The sequence below is a fragment of the Vicugna pacos genome, chromosome X (genome assembly GCF_048564905.1).
Source record: "Vicugna pacos chromosome X, VicPac4, whole genome shotgun sequence".
Taxonomy (NCBI): Eukaryota; Metazoa; Chordata; class Mammalia; order Artiodactyla; family Camelidae; genus Vicugna; species Vicugna pacos.
In genome coordinates this window covers 45,404,159-45,424,363 of record NC_133023.1, presented here as the reverse complement: position 1 = coordinate 45,424,363, position 20,205 = coordinate 45,404,159, and the positions used below count along the sequence as shown (strand labels likewise).

Here is a 20,205-nt window from a genome sequence, read left to right as displayed (position 1 = left end):
ATTTTCAGTTATTAAACAAATCTTGCATTCTTTTGATAAATTCCACTTGATCATAATATATGATTCCGTCTAGACATTCCTTTTTTTAAATTATTTTGTTGAGGATTTTTGCACCTACATTATTGAGGGATATATGTCTACACATTTATGTTTTGTTCCCACATCTTTCATTTTCTAGAAGACTTTTTGAAGTATTCTGCATTATGTCTTCATTAAATATGTAATAGAATTTGCTAGTAAAGTCATCTGAGTATGGGCTTTTCTTTGTGAGGAGATTTTCAAGTACTAATTCAATCTCTTTACTTGCCATAGGTCTATTCATATTTTCCTTTTTCTCTTGAGTCATTTTTTGGTTTTTTTGTGTCTCTCTAGGAATCTTTTCATTTCACTTGCATTATATAATTTGTTTACATGAAGTTGTTCCTATTAATTTATAATCTCTTTAATACAATTATAATTTGTACTCATGCCACCTCTTTATTTCTTGATTTTATTAATTTTTATTTTCTTCCTCCTTTGGTTAATTTCTCAATTTTATTGATTTTTTTAAACAAACTTGATTTCAGTGATTTTATCTATTGTGTTATTGTTTTCTACCTCACTGATTTCCACTCTAATCTTTATTGATTCCTTCCTATTTGTTTTACTTTGGTTATTAATTTAAAATATTTCTTTCATTCAATTTTACTCACCCAGAGATACAAATTTACCTCTAAGAACTTCTTTAGCTGCATCATACAAGTTTTGTTTTACTGTTCTTTTGTTTCCTATCAGTTCAAAAGTTCCCTTTCAATTTTTTTATTGATCAGTTGAACAGTTATTTAGAAGTATGTTGTTTAATTTCCAAGCATCTGGGATTTTCATTTACTTTTGAGGATAGTCAGGAGGTAAAGAAGGTATAAAATATGAATTGCATTATAGAGAGAAAACAGGCTATTATCAGAGTCACAGCTTGGCTTTAGTAAAGCTACTTTAGGTTCACAAGTCTCCATGTATTTCTTTGAAAAATGAGGTAACAATACTATTCTTATAGTCTTCTTTGAAGTTTAATGGGCACTGAGTATAGTTCCTTTTATGCTCTACAGGTCTAACAGATGATGGTCATTATTGTCTCTCTTCCCAATGGAATTTCCAGAATATTTCCCCTTATTTCAATAAAAAACAGTTTTTGAAAACTGATGAAGAAGCTTACATTAACATTTCACTTTAATAATCACCTTTTCAGTTTATAAGTTCAGAAAATATATGCTATTTGTGAGTTCACCTCATTTATCTAAAGAATGAAAATACAAGGAACAATACCTTTTAGCTGGAAAGCTTCTTTGACTGTCAAAGGAACCCCAAGAAAGGGCCATTTCTTTTCCAGGGTGGCTTCATCTTCCTGATTCTCTGCAAGCTTTTTATCTACAGCATGAGCCTCCTTCTTAGCCGCCTCAAACCTAAAAAATGAAATAGAGCCAAATAAACCACAGAAAGTAGCCATCTGCTCAACTTTACTAAAAGGACATAGCTTGACATTTTGAAATTAATGTACTTCTCAAGAGCCTTATAAAGCTGACCCTTTGAGCCAGTTATTCTCCCTTTAAAAATGTTTCAAAAGTACAATAATCCAACATACTAACAAAAATACATACAAAAAGATAGTCAGTGCACAATTATTTATACTGGAAAAAATGTGAAAGCAACATGACTGCCACCAAATAAATTAATATAGATATCTATTATGGGTAACTGTAAGTCAATGATAATGGTGCTTCTTAAAATTTGTACTGCCCTTTGGCAATTATTATGATATAAAATTATTTAATTTAAATGAAAAAGAAGGGTGCAATGTTATACTTCTAATTTAAACTTAATGTGAGAAAAAATCATGTTACATGCATTATACATGACATATTACCTTCCTGTAAACAAAACAAGTTTTAACAGTGAATAAACACTCATGGTGCTAAGATTATGTGTAAACATTGTTTTTGTAACTTGCAAATATTCTACAGTAAGTGTATATTACAGAAATGCTCAGAAACATTCAATTAAATCAAAACAACTAAAATAACAGTTTGAGTATGTATGGTAATACAATCACTAAATTACGCACTGTCGTCTGAAATATCTCAGTGTCTCAAATTTAGCTTTTGAAAAAAGGAATTTTAAATATTTCAAATAAACAGTAATGTGAGTTAAGGATAACTCTGATAGAGGACTTTTTGTCTCACTGGAAGTATTAACGTTATTTAATAATTACTTCAACAATTAGTCAAACTATTCACACAAAAATAAGTCTATGCCTTTAAATTGAACAAAAATTCTGGAGCTCTCATTTTCTACTTCTGTGATCTATGCAGGTTTTTTGTCTCACTTAGTTTCAGTTGCATAAGTTGTAAACTTGAGATATATACCTAGCAGTGTGGTTGTAAGGAAGCAGTGAGAGAACTGATGCAAAGTACCATTAGGAGTCCATAAGTAATATTTGTTATTGCCAGATGTCTTAGACAATTTGCCATAAAAGGAAGAAATGTATATTATAGAGTGTGTTAGAATAATAAGTGATGATGATGATGACGATAGTTAACAATCATTGATATGTGCCAGGCACTGTTCTAAACACTCTTCAATCATTCAATCTTAATAATCATGAGAAGTAGGTACTACTATTATGCACAATTTACATATCAAGAAAGTTAGGCTCTGAGATGAGATATTCAAAATTGTGCTCAGGACCACTCAGCTAATAAATGTCAGAACCATGATTTTATACCAAATTTAGTTGGTTTTAAAGCCTATATCAAATTTAGCTTTTTTTTAAAACTCTAGATCTGAGCTGTCCAACACAATATCTGTAAGCCATGTTTCTACTGAGCATTTAAAAAGTGACTAGTACAATATGTTGAAATTATATTTTGACATACTTAAATAATAACATATTATTAAAATTAATTTCACCCATTCCTTTTCTACTTTTTAAATCATGGCTATTAGTATATTCACACTTACTTGAGTGGCTCATGTTTATTTATACTGCATAGTACTAATCCACAGCTAAAATACATAGATTTGTATCCCAGCTCCACTATTTACTGTGTCTTCTTAGGTATATTACCTATACTTTCTGTACTCAGTTTCCTCACATGAATAATGAAACTATTAATGTTTATCCCACAAGACTGTTGATATGATTTAATTATTTAACACATGTGTAACATTTATAGCAGTACCTGAAACATGCAAATCATTAATATGTTAATTATTCTGTTATTATTAATGCTTCCTGTTAAAGAGAAAAAAAAACTCCAAACAGAAGGTATTAAAATATGAGGGGAAAGGTATTAAAATATGAGGTGAACTCACAAGTAGCATTTTCTCATTTTAGTGAAAATCTGTGGAGGTATTTGTGTAGTCTTTACTGAGAACTACTGGCTCATCAGCATGAATGGTAAGACAGCTAGGAACAATACAGGGGAGGGTTTGTCTGTACTAGCCAAGGAGGAGGTGCCAACATCATCCCCAGTGGCCTGCTCTATGGAGTATTCCAGTAGCCTTTTCTGCTGAAGGCCTCAACAGATGCCACAAAAGCTACAAACTCCCTGAAGTTTTCACAGAGAAGAATACTACTGTGTTCATCACCATAGACCCCAACAGATTATTCTGCAGGGAATGCCAGGAGCTTTCGCCACTGAGGTAATCAACAGCTCTCACCATCCCGAGCCCACCAGAGAGGGAGTAATTTCTGTATCCTCCCCCAAAAATAGCTGTTGTTGTATTACCCTGAAATCAGGGCTGTCAATTTCCCAAACCCATACATCTCAGACCCCATAGAAAGAACTGCTTCATATGCATCCACAGTTCAGACACCAACTCCATGGCTACCCCATGTACACTCATGACAGAACCTAGCTCTGTGGCCTCTCTGCATGTGCTTGTCTTCCAAATCCCAGCTCCACAGCCTGTGAATCTATGATCTACGATCTATGATCAATAAATCTATGATCACCTATGTCTCAAGCACAGGAGCCAACACTGCTGTGGCTAGCCAGAGACCTAGACCTCAGATGCACTGTACGTCCACATGTGTCCATACTCCAGCCCCAGGTTTCATGTCTGGTCTGCATGTGACCATGTGTCAGGCACAAGAGTTATTGCCACTGTGGCATACCAATGCCATAGTTTCCTGAACCACTGTCCCCAAGAAGTCCCCACAAGCCCTTATGACCACTGCAGACACCTGCAACCTTAGCCACTGTGGATCCCTGCATCTTCACTGACAATAACCTAAGCTAACAGAGCCACATAGATGCTATGCCACTGAGTTTCCCCAAAAGCCAGAACCACCTTGCTCCACATAGTGGCTCTCTCAAACTCACCCACAGGTGGAGGTCTTGACCCACCAACACCAGTCCGTAAAGTCTGGAAGAGGTGGTCACACTATCAAATGTGCACATATCAATACAAAAATACCAAAAAATAAATCAAAGAAACATAACACCAATAAAAGAACAAAAATTTTCCAAGAACTGATCACAAAGAAATGAAGATCTATGAACTTCCTGAAAAATAAATCAAAGTTTTAAGGAAGCCCAGTAAGCTACAAGGCAACATAAATAACAAATTCAGGAAAACAATACATGTGCAACATGAGAGATTCAATAGAGAGATAAAAATCAGAAAAAGTACCAGTTACTATTGATCTGAAGAACACAATAAATGAAATAAAAAATGAAAGAGACAGCATCAACAGATGACCCAATCAGCAGAAGAAAGAATCTATGAACTTGAAGATGGTTCATTTGAAATTACATAGTTAATGAAGAAAAAGATTGAAAAAAAGTGAAGAAAACTTACTTGTATTAAGGGACACCATCAAATAATAGTCATATTGTAGAATTCTCAAAAGGAGAAGAGAGAGAGAAAAAGGCAGAAAAATTGTTTTAAAAAAGTAATGGATGAAAACTTCCCAAAACTGGGGAGAGAAATGGATATCAAGATACATAAAACTCATATAATTCTTTACAAATTGAATGTAAAGACAATTTCATAGACATCAATTATAGAACTAAAAAAATCAAAGACAATGAAAACCTTTGAAAGAAACTAGAGGGAAAAAAATCATCTCATACAAGAGACTGCCATAAGGTTATGAGTAAAATTTTTAACAGAAACTTTAAAGGTCTGGAGAGACTGGGATGATAAATATAAATTCCTAAAAGAAAAGAAAGCTATGAAGGAAGAATAATTTACACATAAAAGCTGTCTATCAAAAATGAGGGAGACTTAAAGAATTTCCAGGACAAACAAAAGATGAGGGAGTTTCTTACCACAGAACTTCCTTAAAAGAAATGCTAAAGAAAATTCTAGAAGCTCAAATGAAAGGATGATAAATAGTAACATAAAAAAAGAAAGCATGGAGAGGAGGCAAAGATGGCAGACTAGTAGGATGCTCGTAGCTCACCCAATCCCACAAATACACCAAGATTCACATCCATGGAACTAATCAGCCAACCAGAGTACCTGCAGAACTCCGACAAAACATCCTCCTCCTCAAAAGACAGAGAGGCCAAAAATCTGATAGGAGAAAAGGAAAAAAGAAAGAAGAAAAGGCAAAACAGTGTGGGACAGGTCCTGTGTGGAGGGAGCAACAAAGGAGGAATAGCAATCGGTTGCTATGTCTCCCCCTCTCCAATGGAGAGGCCAGCAGGATGGAGAGGGAGCCTCTGAGGCTGGAATCTGTAAAGAACAGCCCTTGACCGACAGAACTAAGTTAAGCAGGCACAGAGGGTCCCCGCAACACCCAGCCCAAGTCAAGAGCTGGCAACTGTGGCCAGGACGAGCTGCTGGAGCCAGGCAGAGGACTGGCATGGCTACACTGAGGCAGCCCCAGGGGACTGCAGGGAGCTGTGTGCTGTGGTTGTGGCTGCACAGGGCAGAACAAACTGGGCCCTCCATAAAACAACATGGCTGATGTGCCCTGGGGGGAAGTGTGCATAAACCCATTTCTGAAAACCCGTGGAAGGTTTTTGGGTGAAGAGAGGTGGGGCTCAGGCACAGCCGCCTTACCTCCAGCGCTTAGCACCCAGGTGGGGGCAGGGGCGAAACCTGAATCTGCACCTAAGGGCTTAGAAACCTCAAAGGTCAGACAGACACTTGTCTACAGCCTGAGGTAGATGGGATCCTTCTGTCCTGGTCCCTCAGAGAACTCACACTGCCAAGACAAACAAGGAGCTGAGATTTGGCCCAGAGCAGGGGCAGGGCTGTTCCACAGTCTTTCCTGAGCCTGCCTACAGAGCACCGACCTGAGGCAGAGCTCACAGTACTACAAAGCTGCGGAGCAACCGGCACCAGAAGAGGGGCAGGTGGCCCCCCACCTTTCCGGCAGGAACGCTGCACCTGACCATGGTGCTGAGAGGGGGAGCAACCAGCCCTCCTAATGGGTCAGTCTGCAACACTTGACTGCTGCATCCTGTGGGGAGTGACCAGACTGCCCACAATAAAGGAGAGCTGCATCTGACCCAGTGTTGGGAGATGGCACAATCTGCTTATCAAACAGGCACTGGGAGCAGCACAAACAAGAGCGCCAATGGAGGGCTTCTGGAAACAGCAAGCTGAGTTCGCAAAACAGGGAGAAGACAAAAAGACTTCACATTAAGAGCACATAATCATGAGAAAACCACCACCCCCAGTTATTTAATGTATTTTTACCTAGTCTATTTTCTAATACCTTTTTAATTTTTACTTTTTAAACAATTATATGTGATCCCAATTTTAATACCTTTTAAATTTTTTTGAAAAATTATTATTTTTAAAAATCCATGTCATTTTATTTTTATTTATCTTGGTTTTGATGTCCTGTTATTGATTATACAGAGGTTTCAAATACATTTTTCCCTCTTTTCTTCTTTTTTAAAGGTTTCTAAAAGACATCTCAAACCGATTGCTATTCTGCTTCAACTTGCTCTTCTATTATTCATTATAGACTGTTTTCAAAATTTTTTTCCTCTCTTCTTTTAAAATTCTCTTTATTTTATCTTTTACTATCTGTTCTATTTTGCATTACCTTTTTAATTTCTACTTTTTAAACAATTATATATGTGTCTAGTTTTAATTCCTTTTAAATTTTTCTTTTAAAGTAGTTATATTACTATTATTTTTAAAAATCCACCTGATTTCATTTTCATTTCTTTTGGTTTTGATCTCCTGTTATTGTTTAAAAAGAGGCTTCAAATATTGTTTTTTGATTTTTTCCTCCTTTTTAAGGGTTTTTAAATAGACGTCTCAACTCGATTGCTACTCTCATTCAAATTGCTCTTCTATAATTGACTATTCACTGTTCACAAACGTTTTCTTCTCCCCTCTTTTAAAATTCTCTTTCTCTCTCACTCTCTTTTTTTTAGGTTTTATTCCTACATAGGCATTAGATAGATAAATAAATAAACTCCTTAGGGACCAAAATAGATGACTGATACTCCATGAGTCATAGTCCCAGACAGCTATAAAAAAGATGAAGAAGCAGAGAAACCATTCCCAATTAAAAGAACAAGAGGAATTCCCTGAAAGAACGATCAATGAAATACACATCGATTTCCTACTAGATAAATATTTCAAAAAAGGAGCAATAAAAGTACTGAAGGAATTAAAAGAGATAGTGTTTGGAGATACAAAATATGTCAAAAATGAAATGGAAAATATAAAGAAGAGCTGAGTAGAATTGGTAAACATGTTGGCTGAGATGAGAACTGATCAAAAGGCTGTGCAGGCAGACAAGATAATGGAGAGGAACAAAAAACTGATCTAGTAGACAGGACAACAGAAAGCACACAATCAGAATACATACAAGATAAACAAATAAAAACAATATAAGGGACCTATGGGATAATATAAAGTGTGCCAATATTTGCATAATAGGGGTTCCAGAAGAGGAAGAAAGATCAAAGGGGATTGAAAAGGTATTGGAAGAAATCATGATTGAAAACATCCCAAACTTAAAGGGGAATCAGATATACAACTACAGAAAGCTCAGAGGGTCCTAAACAGGAAGAACACAAATAGACCCACAACAAGACATATCATCATCAAGATGGCCAGAGTTAAGGATTAAGAAACGATCTAAACGGCAGCAAAAAAAAGGGGGGGGAAGACTGAGTTACAAGGGCACCTGCATAAGACTCTCAGCTGATTTCTCTACAAAAACACTACAGGTCAGAAGGGAGTGACAAGATATATTGAAAGTCCTGAATGAAAAAAAGATGCAGCCTAGGATACTGTATCCAGCAAGGATAACCTTTAGGATAGAAGGAGAGATAAAGAATTTCACACACAAACAAAAACTACAAGAGTTTAGCAACACTAAACCCATGCTAAAAGAAATACTGAAAGTTCTACTCAAAATAAAAAAGCAGCAAGAGGCTACAGAAATGAGAAACAAACAACTAGAAAGCTGATAACTCATGAATTACAAATAAATTAAGCACAAAATTGTAAAAGAAGACATCTAAATCATTGACAGTGGGAGAGGGACGCAGGAAAATATAGAATTTTTTTTCATTCTTTTTAATTTTTTTTGTTCTCCGTAGGATGGGTTTGAGATCATGTTACAATTGGTTTAATAAAAACACTTATAGTAATGGGCTAGTAGACTTAGAAAAAAGGGTAACCATAAGCCAAAAAAATTACATGGGAGTAACAAAAACGAAATAAAATCAATGATAATACAAAGGAAAATTACTAAACCACAAAAGGAAGAAGAAAGGTACAAAAAGGAAATACCAAATCAACTGCAAAAATAAGTTCAAAATGGCAATAAACACACATTGATAACTAATTACTGTAATTATTAATGGACTACATGCTTCTGTCAAAAGACATAGAGTGGCAGACTGGATAATAAAGCAAGAACCTTCAATATGCTGCATAACAGAGACACACTTTAGGGAGAAGGACACATATATATTGAGAGTGAAAGGATGGAAAAGGATGTTCCATGCAAATGGAAAAGCCAAAAAAACCAGGTGAGCAGTACTGATTTGAGACAAAATAGACTTTAAAACAAAGGCCATAAAGAAAGATAAAGAAAGACATTTTATAACGATTAAAGGAGCAATACAAGATGAGGATTTTACACACATTAATGTATATGCACCCAGTATAGGAGCACCTAAATACATAAAACAATTACTAACAAAGATAAAGGAGGATACTGATGGGAACACGATCATAGTCGGAGATTTTAACACTGCATTAATGTCAGTAAGCAGATCTTCAGGACACAAAATAAATAAGGCAACAGAGAAATTAAATAATACAATAGAAAAATTACATTTGGGGATCCAAGGAGAAGATGGCAGAGTAGAAGGACGCTCGTAGCTCACCCTCTCCCACAAATACACCAAGACCCACATCTACAGACCCAATCAGCCAACCAGAGCACCTGTGGAATTCCCACAGAACATCGTCCTCTTCAAAAGATAAAGACGCCAAAAATCTGCTAGGAGAAAAGGAAAAAAGAACAAAAGGCAAAGCAGTGCTGAACGGGTCCCACGGGGAGGGAGTGGCAAAGAAGGACTGGCGCTCACTCCCTGGGTCTCCCCTCTCCAACTGAGAGGCCAGCAGGACTGAGGGGGAGCCTCCGAGGCTTGGATCTGTACAGAGCAGCCCTTGACTGACAGAACAAAGTTAAACGGGCACAGAGCATCCCCCCGACACCCAGCCTGAGACGCGGGCCTGCAGTGGCGGGCAGGGCCAGGCTGCAGAAGCCGGGCAGAGGAAGGGGCGGTTGCACAGAGGCAGCCCCGGGGGGAACGCAAGGGGCTGTGTGCCGTGGCTGTGAGTGTACAGGGCAGAACAACCTGGGTCCTCCATAAAACAGCAAGGTTGATGAGCTCTCGAGGGAAGGGTGCATATACCCATCTCAGAAAACCCACGGAAACTTTTCGGGGGAAGAGAGGCGGGGCTCAGGCACAGCCGCCATATCCTCCAGCGCTTAGCACCCTAGCGGTAGCGGGGGCGAAACCTGCATCCGCACCGAAGGGCTTAGCAGCCTCAAAGGCCAGACTGAATCTGGCCTACAGCCCGGGGCAGATAGGATCCTTCCATCCTGGTCCCTCAGAGAACTTTCTCCACAAAGACAAACAAAGAGCTGGGTTCTGGCTCAGAGCAGGGACAAGGTTGTCCCTCAGCCTTCCCCGAGCCCACCTGCGGAGTGCCGACCAGGGCGGAGCCCACAGTCACACAGAGCAGTGGAGCTACCGGAAGCGCAGGTAGAGGGAGAGTGGCCCCCTGTCTTACCAGCAGGAACACAGCCCCTGACCGAGGTGCTGGGAGGGCACACGACACGCCCTCCTACCTGGCCAGTCTGCAAAATCTGACTGCGGCATCCGGAGGGGCAGTGACCCAACCGCCCACAGCAGAGGAGATCTGCACCTGACCCAGTGTTGGGAGGGTGCACAATCTGCTTGCCGACAGGTGCTGGGAGCAGCACAGAAGAGGGCGCCAATGGAGGGCCTCTGAAAACAGCAAGTTGAGCTTCCAAAGCAGGATGCAGACAGAAAGACTTCACATTAAAAGCACACAGACTCCAGGAGAACACCGATAAACCCCCCCTTTTTTTTTAAATCTGTTTTTACCTGTTCTATTTTCTATTACTCTCTTAATTTTTACATCTTAATACATTTCTATTTCTCTTGGGTTTTGATGTCCTGTTATTGATTAGACACAGGTTTCAAATACATCTATTCATCATCCCCCTCTTTTTTTTTAAAGGTTTTAAAAGGACGTCTCAACCCGATTAATACTCTGCTTCAACTCGCTCTTCTATTATTCATTATACACTGTTTTCAAACCCTCTTTCTCCCTTCTATTAAAATTCTTTCTCTCTCTGTCTTATTATTTTTCTTTTTTTCCTGAGTTCTATTCCTAAATAGGCATCAAATAGATAAAACACTTAAGGTCCAAAATAGACAACTGATACTCCATAAACCACAGTGCCAGAGAGGTATGAGCAAGATGAAGAAGCAGAGAAATCTTTCCCAATTAAAAGAACAGGAGAAATTCCCTGAAAGAAAGATCAATGAAATAAACATCGATAGCCTACTAGATCAAGATTTCAAAAAAGGAGTGATCAAATTGTAGAAGGAATTAAAAGAGACAGTGTTTAGAGATATAAAATATGTCAAAAATGAAATTGAAGCTATAAAGAAGAGCCAAGTAGAATGGGTAAACTCATTGACAGAGATGAGGAATGATCTAATAGCTGTGCAAAGCCGACTAGATATTGCAGAGGAATGAATTAATGATCTAGAAGACAGGGCAATAGAAAGCACCCATTCAAAAGAACTACAAGATAAGCAAATGAAAAATAATGAAAATAGCATAAGGGAAATATGGGATAATATAAAGCATCCTAATCTTCACATAATAGGTGTACCAGAAGGGGAAGAAAGATCAAAGGGGATTGAAAAGGTTTCTCAAGAAATCATGACTGAAAACTTCCCAAACTTAAAGAAGGAATCAGATATCCAAATACAGGAAGCTCAGAGGGTCCCAAACAGGAAGAATCCAAATAAACCCACACCAAGACATATCATCATCAAGATGGCAAGAGTCAAGGATAAAGAAATGATTCTAAAGGCAGCAAGAGAAAAGCAAAGAGTAAGTTACAAGGGAACCCCCATAAGGTTCTCAGCTGATTTCTCTACACAAACACTACAGGCCATAAGGGAGTGTCAAGATATATTCAAAGACCTGAATGAAAAAAAGATGCAGCCTAGGATACTTTATCCAGCAAGGCTATCCTTTAGGATAGAAGGAGAAATAAAGAGTTTCACAGACAAAAAAAAGCTGCAGGAGTTTAGCAACACTAAACCCACGATAAAAGAATTATTGAAAGGGCTACTCTAAATAGAAAAGCAGCAGGATGCTACAGAAAAGAGAAACTCACAACTGGAAAGGTGGTAACTCATGAATTACAAATAAAGAAAACACGAAATTATAAAAGAAGACATACAACTCACTGAGAGTGGGAGAGGGAGGCAGGGAAATATAGAATATTTTTTCCTTCTTTTTTAAATTTTTTTAACAGTAGAATGGGTTTGAGATCATGTTACTATCAGTTTAATAAAAACAGTTACAGTAATTAGTTAATAGATTTACAAAAATGGGTAACAACAAGTCAAAAATTTACAAGGGAGTCACAAAAATTAAATAAAATCCATGATAATACAAAGGAAAATTATCAAACCACAAAAGGAACAAGAAAGGAACAAAGGGGATATAAAAATTCAACTGCAAAGATAAGTTCAAAATGGCAATAAACACACATCTATCATTAATTACTGTAAATGTTAATGGACTAAACGCTCCAGTCAAAAGACATAGAGTGGCAGGCTGGATAATAAAGCAAGAACCTTCAATATGCTGCATACAACAGACCCACTTTAGGGAGAAGGACACATATAGATTGAGAGTGAAAGGATGGAAAAGGATATTCCATGCAAATGGAAAAGCAAAAAAAGCAGGTGTTGCAGTACTGATTTCAGACAAATAGACTTTAAAACAAAGGCCATAAAGAAAGATAAAGAAGGACATTTTATAATGATTAAAGGAGTGATACAAGATGAAGCTATTACAATCATTAATATATATGCACCCCATATAGGAGAACCTAAGTACAGGTTTACAATACAAGAATTACTAATAGAGATAAAGGGGAATATTGATGAGAATACAATCATAGTTGGGGATTTTAACACTGCATTAACATCACTACACAGATCTTCCAGACAGAAAACAAACAAGGCAACAGAGAAATTAAATACTACAATAGAAAAACTAGATTTGGTGGATACTTTCAGAACATTACACCCCCCAAAAATAGGATATACATTCTTTTCAAGTGCACATGGAACATTTTCCAGGATTGATCATGTACTTGGGCACAAAAGAAACCTCAAAAATTTTAAGAATAGAAAAATTGTCTCAAGAATCTATAGTGACCACAATGCCATGAAACTACTACTCAACTACAGAAACAAAGGAGAAAAATAGGAAAGCATGAATATTAAACCATATGCTATTAAAAAACCAATGGGTTAATGAGGAAATCAAAGCTTAAATTAAAAAAGAAACCTTGAGACAAATGAAAATGAAAGCAAAACCACACAAAATTTATTGGACACAGCAAAGGCAGTGCTCTGAGGGAAGTTTATAGCGATACAGGCCTTCCTCAAAAAAGCAGAACTATCTCAAATACACAATCTAACTCACTAGCTAAGAAAATTAGAAAAGGAGGAGAAAAGAAACCCAAAATTCTGCAGAAGGAAGGAAATTATAAAGATCAGGAAGGAAATAAATAAAATATAATCTTAAATAAACATAGAAAAAATCAATCAAAACAAAAGCTGGTTTTTTGAAAATGCAAATATAGTTGACAAAACTCTGCCCAAACTCACAAACATGAAAAAAGACAGGGCACAAAGAAGCAAAATAAGAAAGGAAAATGGAGAAATTACAACAAATAACAAAGAAATACAGAATGTCATACGAGAATATGTTGATGAACTATATGGAACCAAACTGGATAACCTAAAAGAGATGGACAAATCTCTGGAAACATACAGTCCATCAAGACTGAATCAAGAAGAGACTGACCACCTGAACAAACCAATCACTAGAAATGAAATTGAATTAGCCAAAAAAAAAAAACCTCCCTACAAATAAAAGTCCAGGACCAGACGGCTTCACCGGGGAATTCTACCAAACATACAAGGAAGAACTCATACCAGTCCTTCTCAAACTCTTCCAGATGATTGAAAAGGAGGGAATACTCCCAAACTCATTCTATGAAGCCACCATCACCCTGATACCAACACGAGGCATAGACACTACCAAAAAGACAATTATAGGCCAATATCACTGATGAACATAGATGCAAAAATACTCACCAAAATATTAGCAAATACAATCCAACAGCACATAAAGAAGATTATACATCATGACAAAGTGGGGTTCATCCCAGGAACACAAGGGTGGTTCAGCATACACAAATCAATGTAATAGATCACATCAAGAGGAGAAAACAAAACTAAAAACCAAAAACACGTGATCATCTCAATAGATGCAGAAAAAGCTTTTGATAAAATTCAACACCCTAACCAAAGTGGGTATAGAGGGAACATATCTCAACATAATAGAAGCTATATATGACAAACCCACAGCCAACATAACACTCAATGGTGAAAAACTCAGAAGCTTCCCACTAAGATCTGGGACAAGTCAAGGATGCCCAATATCACCACTCCTATTTAACATAGTCTTGGAAGTCCTAGCCACAGCAATCAAGCAAGAGAGATAAATAAAAGATATTCAAATTAGAAAAGAAGAGGTAAAAGTGTCACTATATGCAGATGACATGATATTATATATAGAAAACCCTAAAAGGTCCACACAAAAACTTCTAGAACTAATCAAAGAATTCAGCAAGTTAGCAAGATACAAGATTAACGTTCAAAAATCAGTTGCATTTCTTTACCCTATTTATGAATCAACAGAAAAAAAAAGAAAAGAAACAATCCCCTTTAAAATCATACCCAAAATAATAAAATAACTAGGAATAAATCTAACCAAGGAGGTGAAACAATTATACACAGAAAACTATAAACCTTTGATGAAGGAAATTAAAGACGATTTTAAAAAATGGAAAGATATCCCATGCTCTTGGAATGGAAGAATCAGTATTGTTAAATTGGTCACACTGCCCAAGGCAATCTACAGTTTTAATGCAATCCCTATCCAATTACCCAGGACATATTTCACAGGACTAGAACAAATCATAATAAAATTTATATGGAACCATCAAAGACTTAGAATTGCCAAAGGATTACTGAAGTAAAAGAAAGAGGCTGGAGGAATACCTCTCCCAGAATTCAGATAATATTATAGAGCTCAGTCATCAAGTCAGCATGGTATTGGTACAAAAACAGACATATAGACCAATGGAACAGAATAGAGATCCCAGAAATAAACCCACAAACTTTTAGTTAACTCATCTTTGACAAAGCAAGCAAGTATATATAGTGGAATAAAGACAGTCTCTTCAGCAAATGGTGTTGGGAAAACTGGACAGCAGCATGTAAAACTATGAAGCTAGAACACTCCCTTATACCATATCAAAAAATAATCTCAAAATAGAGGAAAGACTTATACATAAGACAAAATAATATAGACTTCCCGGAAGAAAATATAGGCAAAACATTATCAGACAGACATCTCAAAAATGCTCTCCTATGGCAGTCCAACTTAGCAATAGATATAAAAGCAAGAATAAACAAATGGGACTTAATGAAACTTACAAATTTCTGCACAAAAAAGTAAACCATAATTAAAACAAAAAGACAACCTACCCAATGGGAGATAATTTTTGCAAATGATGAAAAGGACAAAGGCTTGATCTCCAGAATATATAAGCAGCTCATATGACTTAATAAGAAAAAAAACCCAATCCAAAAATAGGCAGAAGACCTAAACAAGCAATTCTCCAAGGAAGAAATACAAATGATCAATAGGCACATGAAGAAATGCTCAATTTCACTAATTAGCAGAGAAATGCAAATCAAAACTACAATGAGGAATGACCTCACACCAGTCAGAATGGTCATTTTCAAAAGTCCACAAATGATGGAGAGGCTGTGGAGAAAAGGGGACCCTCCTACACTGCTGCTGGGAATGCAGTTTGGTACAGCCACTGTATAAAACAGTATGGAGATTCCTCAAAAGACTATGAATAGACATTCTGTATGACCCAGGAATCCTGCTCCTGGACATCTATCCAGAAGGAACCCTACTTCAAAATGACACCTGCACCCCAATGTTCATAGCAGAGTTATTTACAATAGCCAAGACATGGAAATAACTTAAATGTCCATCAACAGATGACTGGATAAAGGAGAAGTGGTATATTTATACAATGGAATACTACTCAGCCATAACAACTGACAACATAACGCCATTTGCAGCAACATAGATTCTCCTGGAGAATGTCAGTGTACAGAAGTAAGCCAGAAAGAAAAAGAAAAATATCATATGATATTGCTCATATGTGGAATCTAATAATAATAATAATAATAACAAAAACAACAACAACAAATGAAGCATAAATACAAAACAGAAATAGACTCATAGACATAGAATACAAACTTGTGGTTGCCAAGGGGCCGGGGGGTGGGAAGGGATAGACTGGGATTTCAAAATGTAGAATAGATAAACAAGATTATACTGTGTAGCACAGGGAAATATATACAAGATCTTATGGTAGTTCACAGAGAAAAAATTGTGACAGTGAATATATATATGTTCATGTATAACTGAAAAATTGTGATCTACACTGGAATTTGACACAGCATTGTAAAATGATTATAAATCAATAAAAGATTTAAAAAAAAAGAAAGTATAAAACTCAATTGTAGAGATATGCATATAGTCAAATTAAGAATACTGTCACAATGTTGTGAAGGTGTATATGTCATTTACCTCTAGTATAAAGTTTAAAAGGAAGATATGTTAAAAATTACTGTAAGTCCAATAATTTGTAATATATATGTAATATATGATGTTATAAATTGAAACATGATAAACACAAAATGTGGAAGAGGGAGTAAAATGGTAAAGATTTTTATGTGATAAAATGCATTATCAATCTAAAATAGCCTGTTGCAATTAAGTGATGTTTTATGTAAGCTTCATAGTAACCACAAAGCAAAAAGCTGATAAAGACACAGAAAAATAATTCAATGCATACTGCTAAAGAATATTACCATATTGCAAAAGAAGATAGCAAGAGAAGATGGAAGGGAAATAGGAATATGAAATTGTTAGAAAAAAATATACAAGATGATAATGCTAAATTCTTATCTATCAATAATTATTTTAAATTTAAATGGGTTAAACTATCCAATCAGAAAACAGAATGACTGAGGGGGAAAAAACAAAAGAAAACCCAACTAAATTCTGCCTATAGGATACTAATACTAACTTAAAGACACACACAGGCTAAAATAGAGAGGAAAGAAAAGGATATACCATGCAAATGGAAAACAGAAGAGAACATGAATATTTATACTTAAATAAAACACATTTTTTATCAAAAAATGTAACAAGATAAAAACTCATTATCCACAAAGTTGATATAATAATTGTAAATGTATATGCACTCATGTTCATAGCACCTAAACATATATACACAAAAGATAAAGAAACTAACAAGGGCTTAATTTCCAGAATATATAAACAGCTCATACAACTTAATAACAAAAAAATCAACCAATCCAAAAATGGGCAGAAGACCTAAACAAGCAATTCTCCAAAGAACACATACAAATGACCAAAAGGCACATCACATGAAAAAAATGCTCAATATCACTAATTATCAGAGAAATGCAAATCAAAACTATAATGAGGTATCACCTCACACCAGTCAGAATGGCCATCATTCAAATCCACAAACAATAAAAAATGGAGAGGGTGTGGAGAAAAGGGAACCCTCCTACACTGTTGGTGGGAATGTAGTTTGGTGAAGCCATTATGGAAAACAATATGGGGATTACTCAAAAGACTAAAAATAGACTTGCCATATGACTCAGCAATCCCACTCCTGGCCTTATATCCAGAGGGAACTTTAATTCAAAAAGATACATGTACCCCAATGTACATATCAGCACTATTTACAATATCCAAGACTTGGAAACAATCTAAATGCCCATTGACAGGTGACGGGATAAAGAAGCAGTGGTATCTTAATACACTGGAATATTACTCAGCCATAAAAAATAATAAAATCGTGCCATTTGCAGCAACACTGATGGGTCTGGGGAATGTCATTCTAAGTTAAATAAGCCAGAAAGAGAAAGAAAAACAACATATGACATCACTTATATGTGAAATCTAAAAAAGAAAAGAAAAGGAAAGAAAGAAAAGGCAAACAAACTTATTTACAAAACAGAAACAGACTCACAGACATAGAAAACAAATTTATGGTTACCGGGGGAAAGGGATAAGAAGGGATAAATTTGGAGTTTGAGATTTGCAGATACTACTATATATAAAAACATAAACAAGTTTATAGTGGATAGCACAGGCAACTATATTCAATGTCTTGTAATTTATGGTGAAAATGAATATGAAAATGAATATGTGCATGTTCCTATATGACTAAAGAATTGTGCTGTACACCAGAAATTGACACAGCATTGTAAGCTGACTATACTTCAATAAAAATATTTTTAAGAAAAGAAAAAAAGAGATCTCAAATCAGTAACGTAACTTTAAACCTAATGGAAGTAGAAAAATGAAAACAAATTAAGACCAAGTTTAACAGAAGGAAGAGAAACAAAAGATCAGAGTCCTGGATAGGTACACCTCTTCTATGCTTCTACAGTATCCTCTTCTGATCCTATTAGAGCCTTAATCCCACTGTGCTGTAAACAATAGTTATTTTTATGGCTCATCCACTAGACTCTCAGGTGAAAGAGGCCAGGGGTTGCGTTTTGTTCACCTTTGTATTCCCTAACATCTAGCACAATATCAGGCACACAGAAGGAATTTAACAATTGTTTGTTGGATAAAGGAGAGAAAGTGTCAGGTGTTTTATAAACATTTAATTTCATAAAACTATATATCTTAAGGGTCTATATTACTTTTCCATTTTATAAAGAATGAAACAAAGACCCAGAGAGGTTCAGAAACACGGTTAAGGCCATACAACTACTAAATAACAGAAGGATTCCAACTTGGGTCTGTGTGACTCCATAAGTATGCATTTTTGCTAGCCTTATGATCTTTGGACTCTAGGCCTCCCAGCAAGCTTTCCTTGACCATTTTCCATGTTGTGCAATGTTTGGAAAGAATGTATCTATTGGCTGGAATGCATGACCATATATGCTCTAAGGAGCAAGGCCTAAAACTAGTAGGAAATCTGTACTTTTCCAGACAAGGAAGAGAAACTGTGGACTGTAAGTCAGTTCAGAAGGACTTGGAAATGTGGCAGTTTGCAGGGCTTAAGAGGAAGCCTCATTTTAAGTTAAAACATGAGCATAGCCTAAGAAAACACCTAAATGCATCATTTAATTAAGAACTATTATGTCAGAACATGTGCAAGACATTGAGAATATCAAGATGAATCAGTTATGGTTCCTGCCATTGAGAAGTTCAGTCTAGTAGGTGAGACAATTAAGACCACAGCGTCAATGTAGTGTTGAATCAGTTATTATACTACCATCTCTCAGCCCCAAACCAAGCATTCAATACCCTCACTTTGTGATGGGAAAGTTTTCCTAAGTTAAAACTAAGTTTTCTTTTGCCAACTGGTTTCTTCTTAGATTCTTCAAAGACAGGGCCCTAGAGACTGGAAAGCAAGGCAAAAAGTGAAGAGATTTGTTTCCTCCACTTTGTTTGCTGCTCCTGACAACATTACCTCAACAATGGCCTTTAATCCAGGCAACATAGTTGATTCCAGCTTTCTATTTCTTTCCACACTATAGAACCAGCCTTACTACACCTGCTCAGAAGTACCAGTATCAGTCAGTTGGCAACTGCTCCTCACAGGTTGGAACCACAGCTCTACAAGGTTTCTTCTCTAAGCTTCTGAGATAGCAGCAGCAGCCAGGCAGCACCCTCTTCACATATGTCTGAGTCCAAGTTCTGTAGGCATATCCTTTGAGTTTCTAAGGTTCTAATAATCCCAATCTCTTTTCTTTGTTCTCTCAGACTCAGCGGTGGCAGTTGGTTCCTGCAGTCATTATTTCTGTGTTATTCTAGTGCTATGTTTTTTGTTTTTTCATTCTTAAACATCTATTTCAACAATTCCATGTTTACATTCTTTGTTAAAATAGTGTGGTTTCTGGACCCTGAATGAAACAAGTGTGACAAGTACACAATGTGCTCTTGGAGCGCAAATGTAGATGCTTCAAACAGGCTAAGATGATGAAATAAAGTGGAACTGAGACCTAACCTGGGTTCTAAAATATTGCCAGCCAAATATAGAAGAGGTGGGGAAAGGGAAGATATTCCAGTGAGAAGAAACAACATATGTAAAGTTATGGAGATAGGAGAGAGCACAATAAGTCAGCGGAAATAGAGTAGTTCAATATGACAAAGGAATAGAATATAAAAGAACAGAGAATGCTGGCATAATGGGAAATAAGGAAAAAGAGCTAGCAAAACTTTTAA

General features: G+C 36.4%; 1 protein-coding gene across 2 annotated transcripts in view; it reads right to left on the bottom strand.

Moving 5' to 3' along the window:
- FAAH2 (fatty acid amide hydrolase 2) overlaps window positions 1-20,205 on the bottom strand; it is a 259,715-nt gene that overhangs the window by 182,874 nt on the left and 56,636 nt on the right. For both annotated transcript variants that reach the window (XM_072956516.1, XM_006218839.4), the window contains one exon: window positions 1,303-1,439. In XM_072956516.1, coding sequence (XP_072812617.1) covers window positions 1,303-1,439 — 137 coding nt within the window. The remainder of the gene's footprint in view (window positions 1-1,302; window positions 1,440-20,205) is intronic.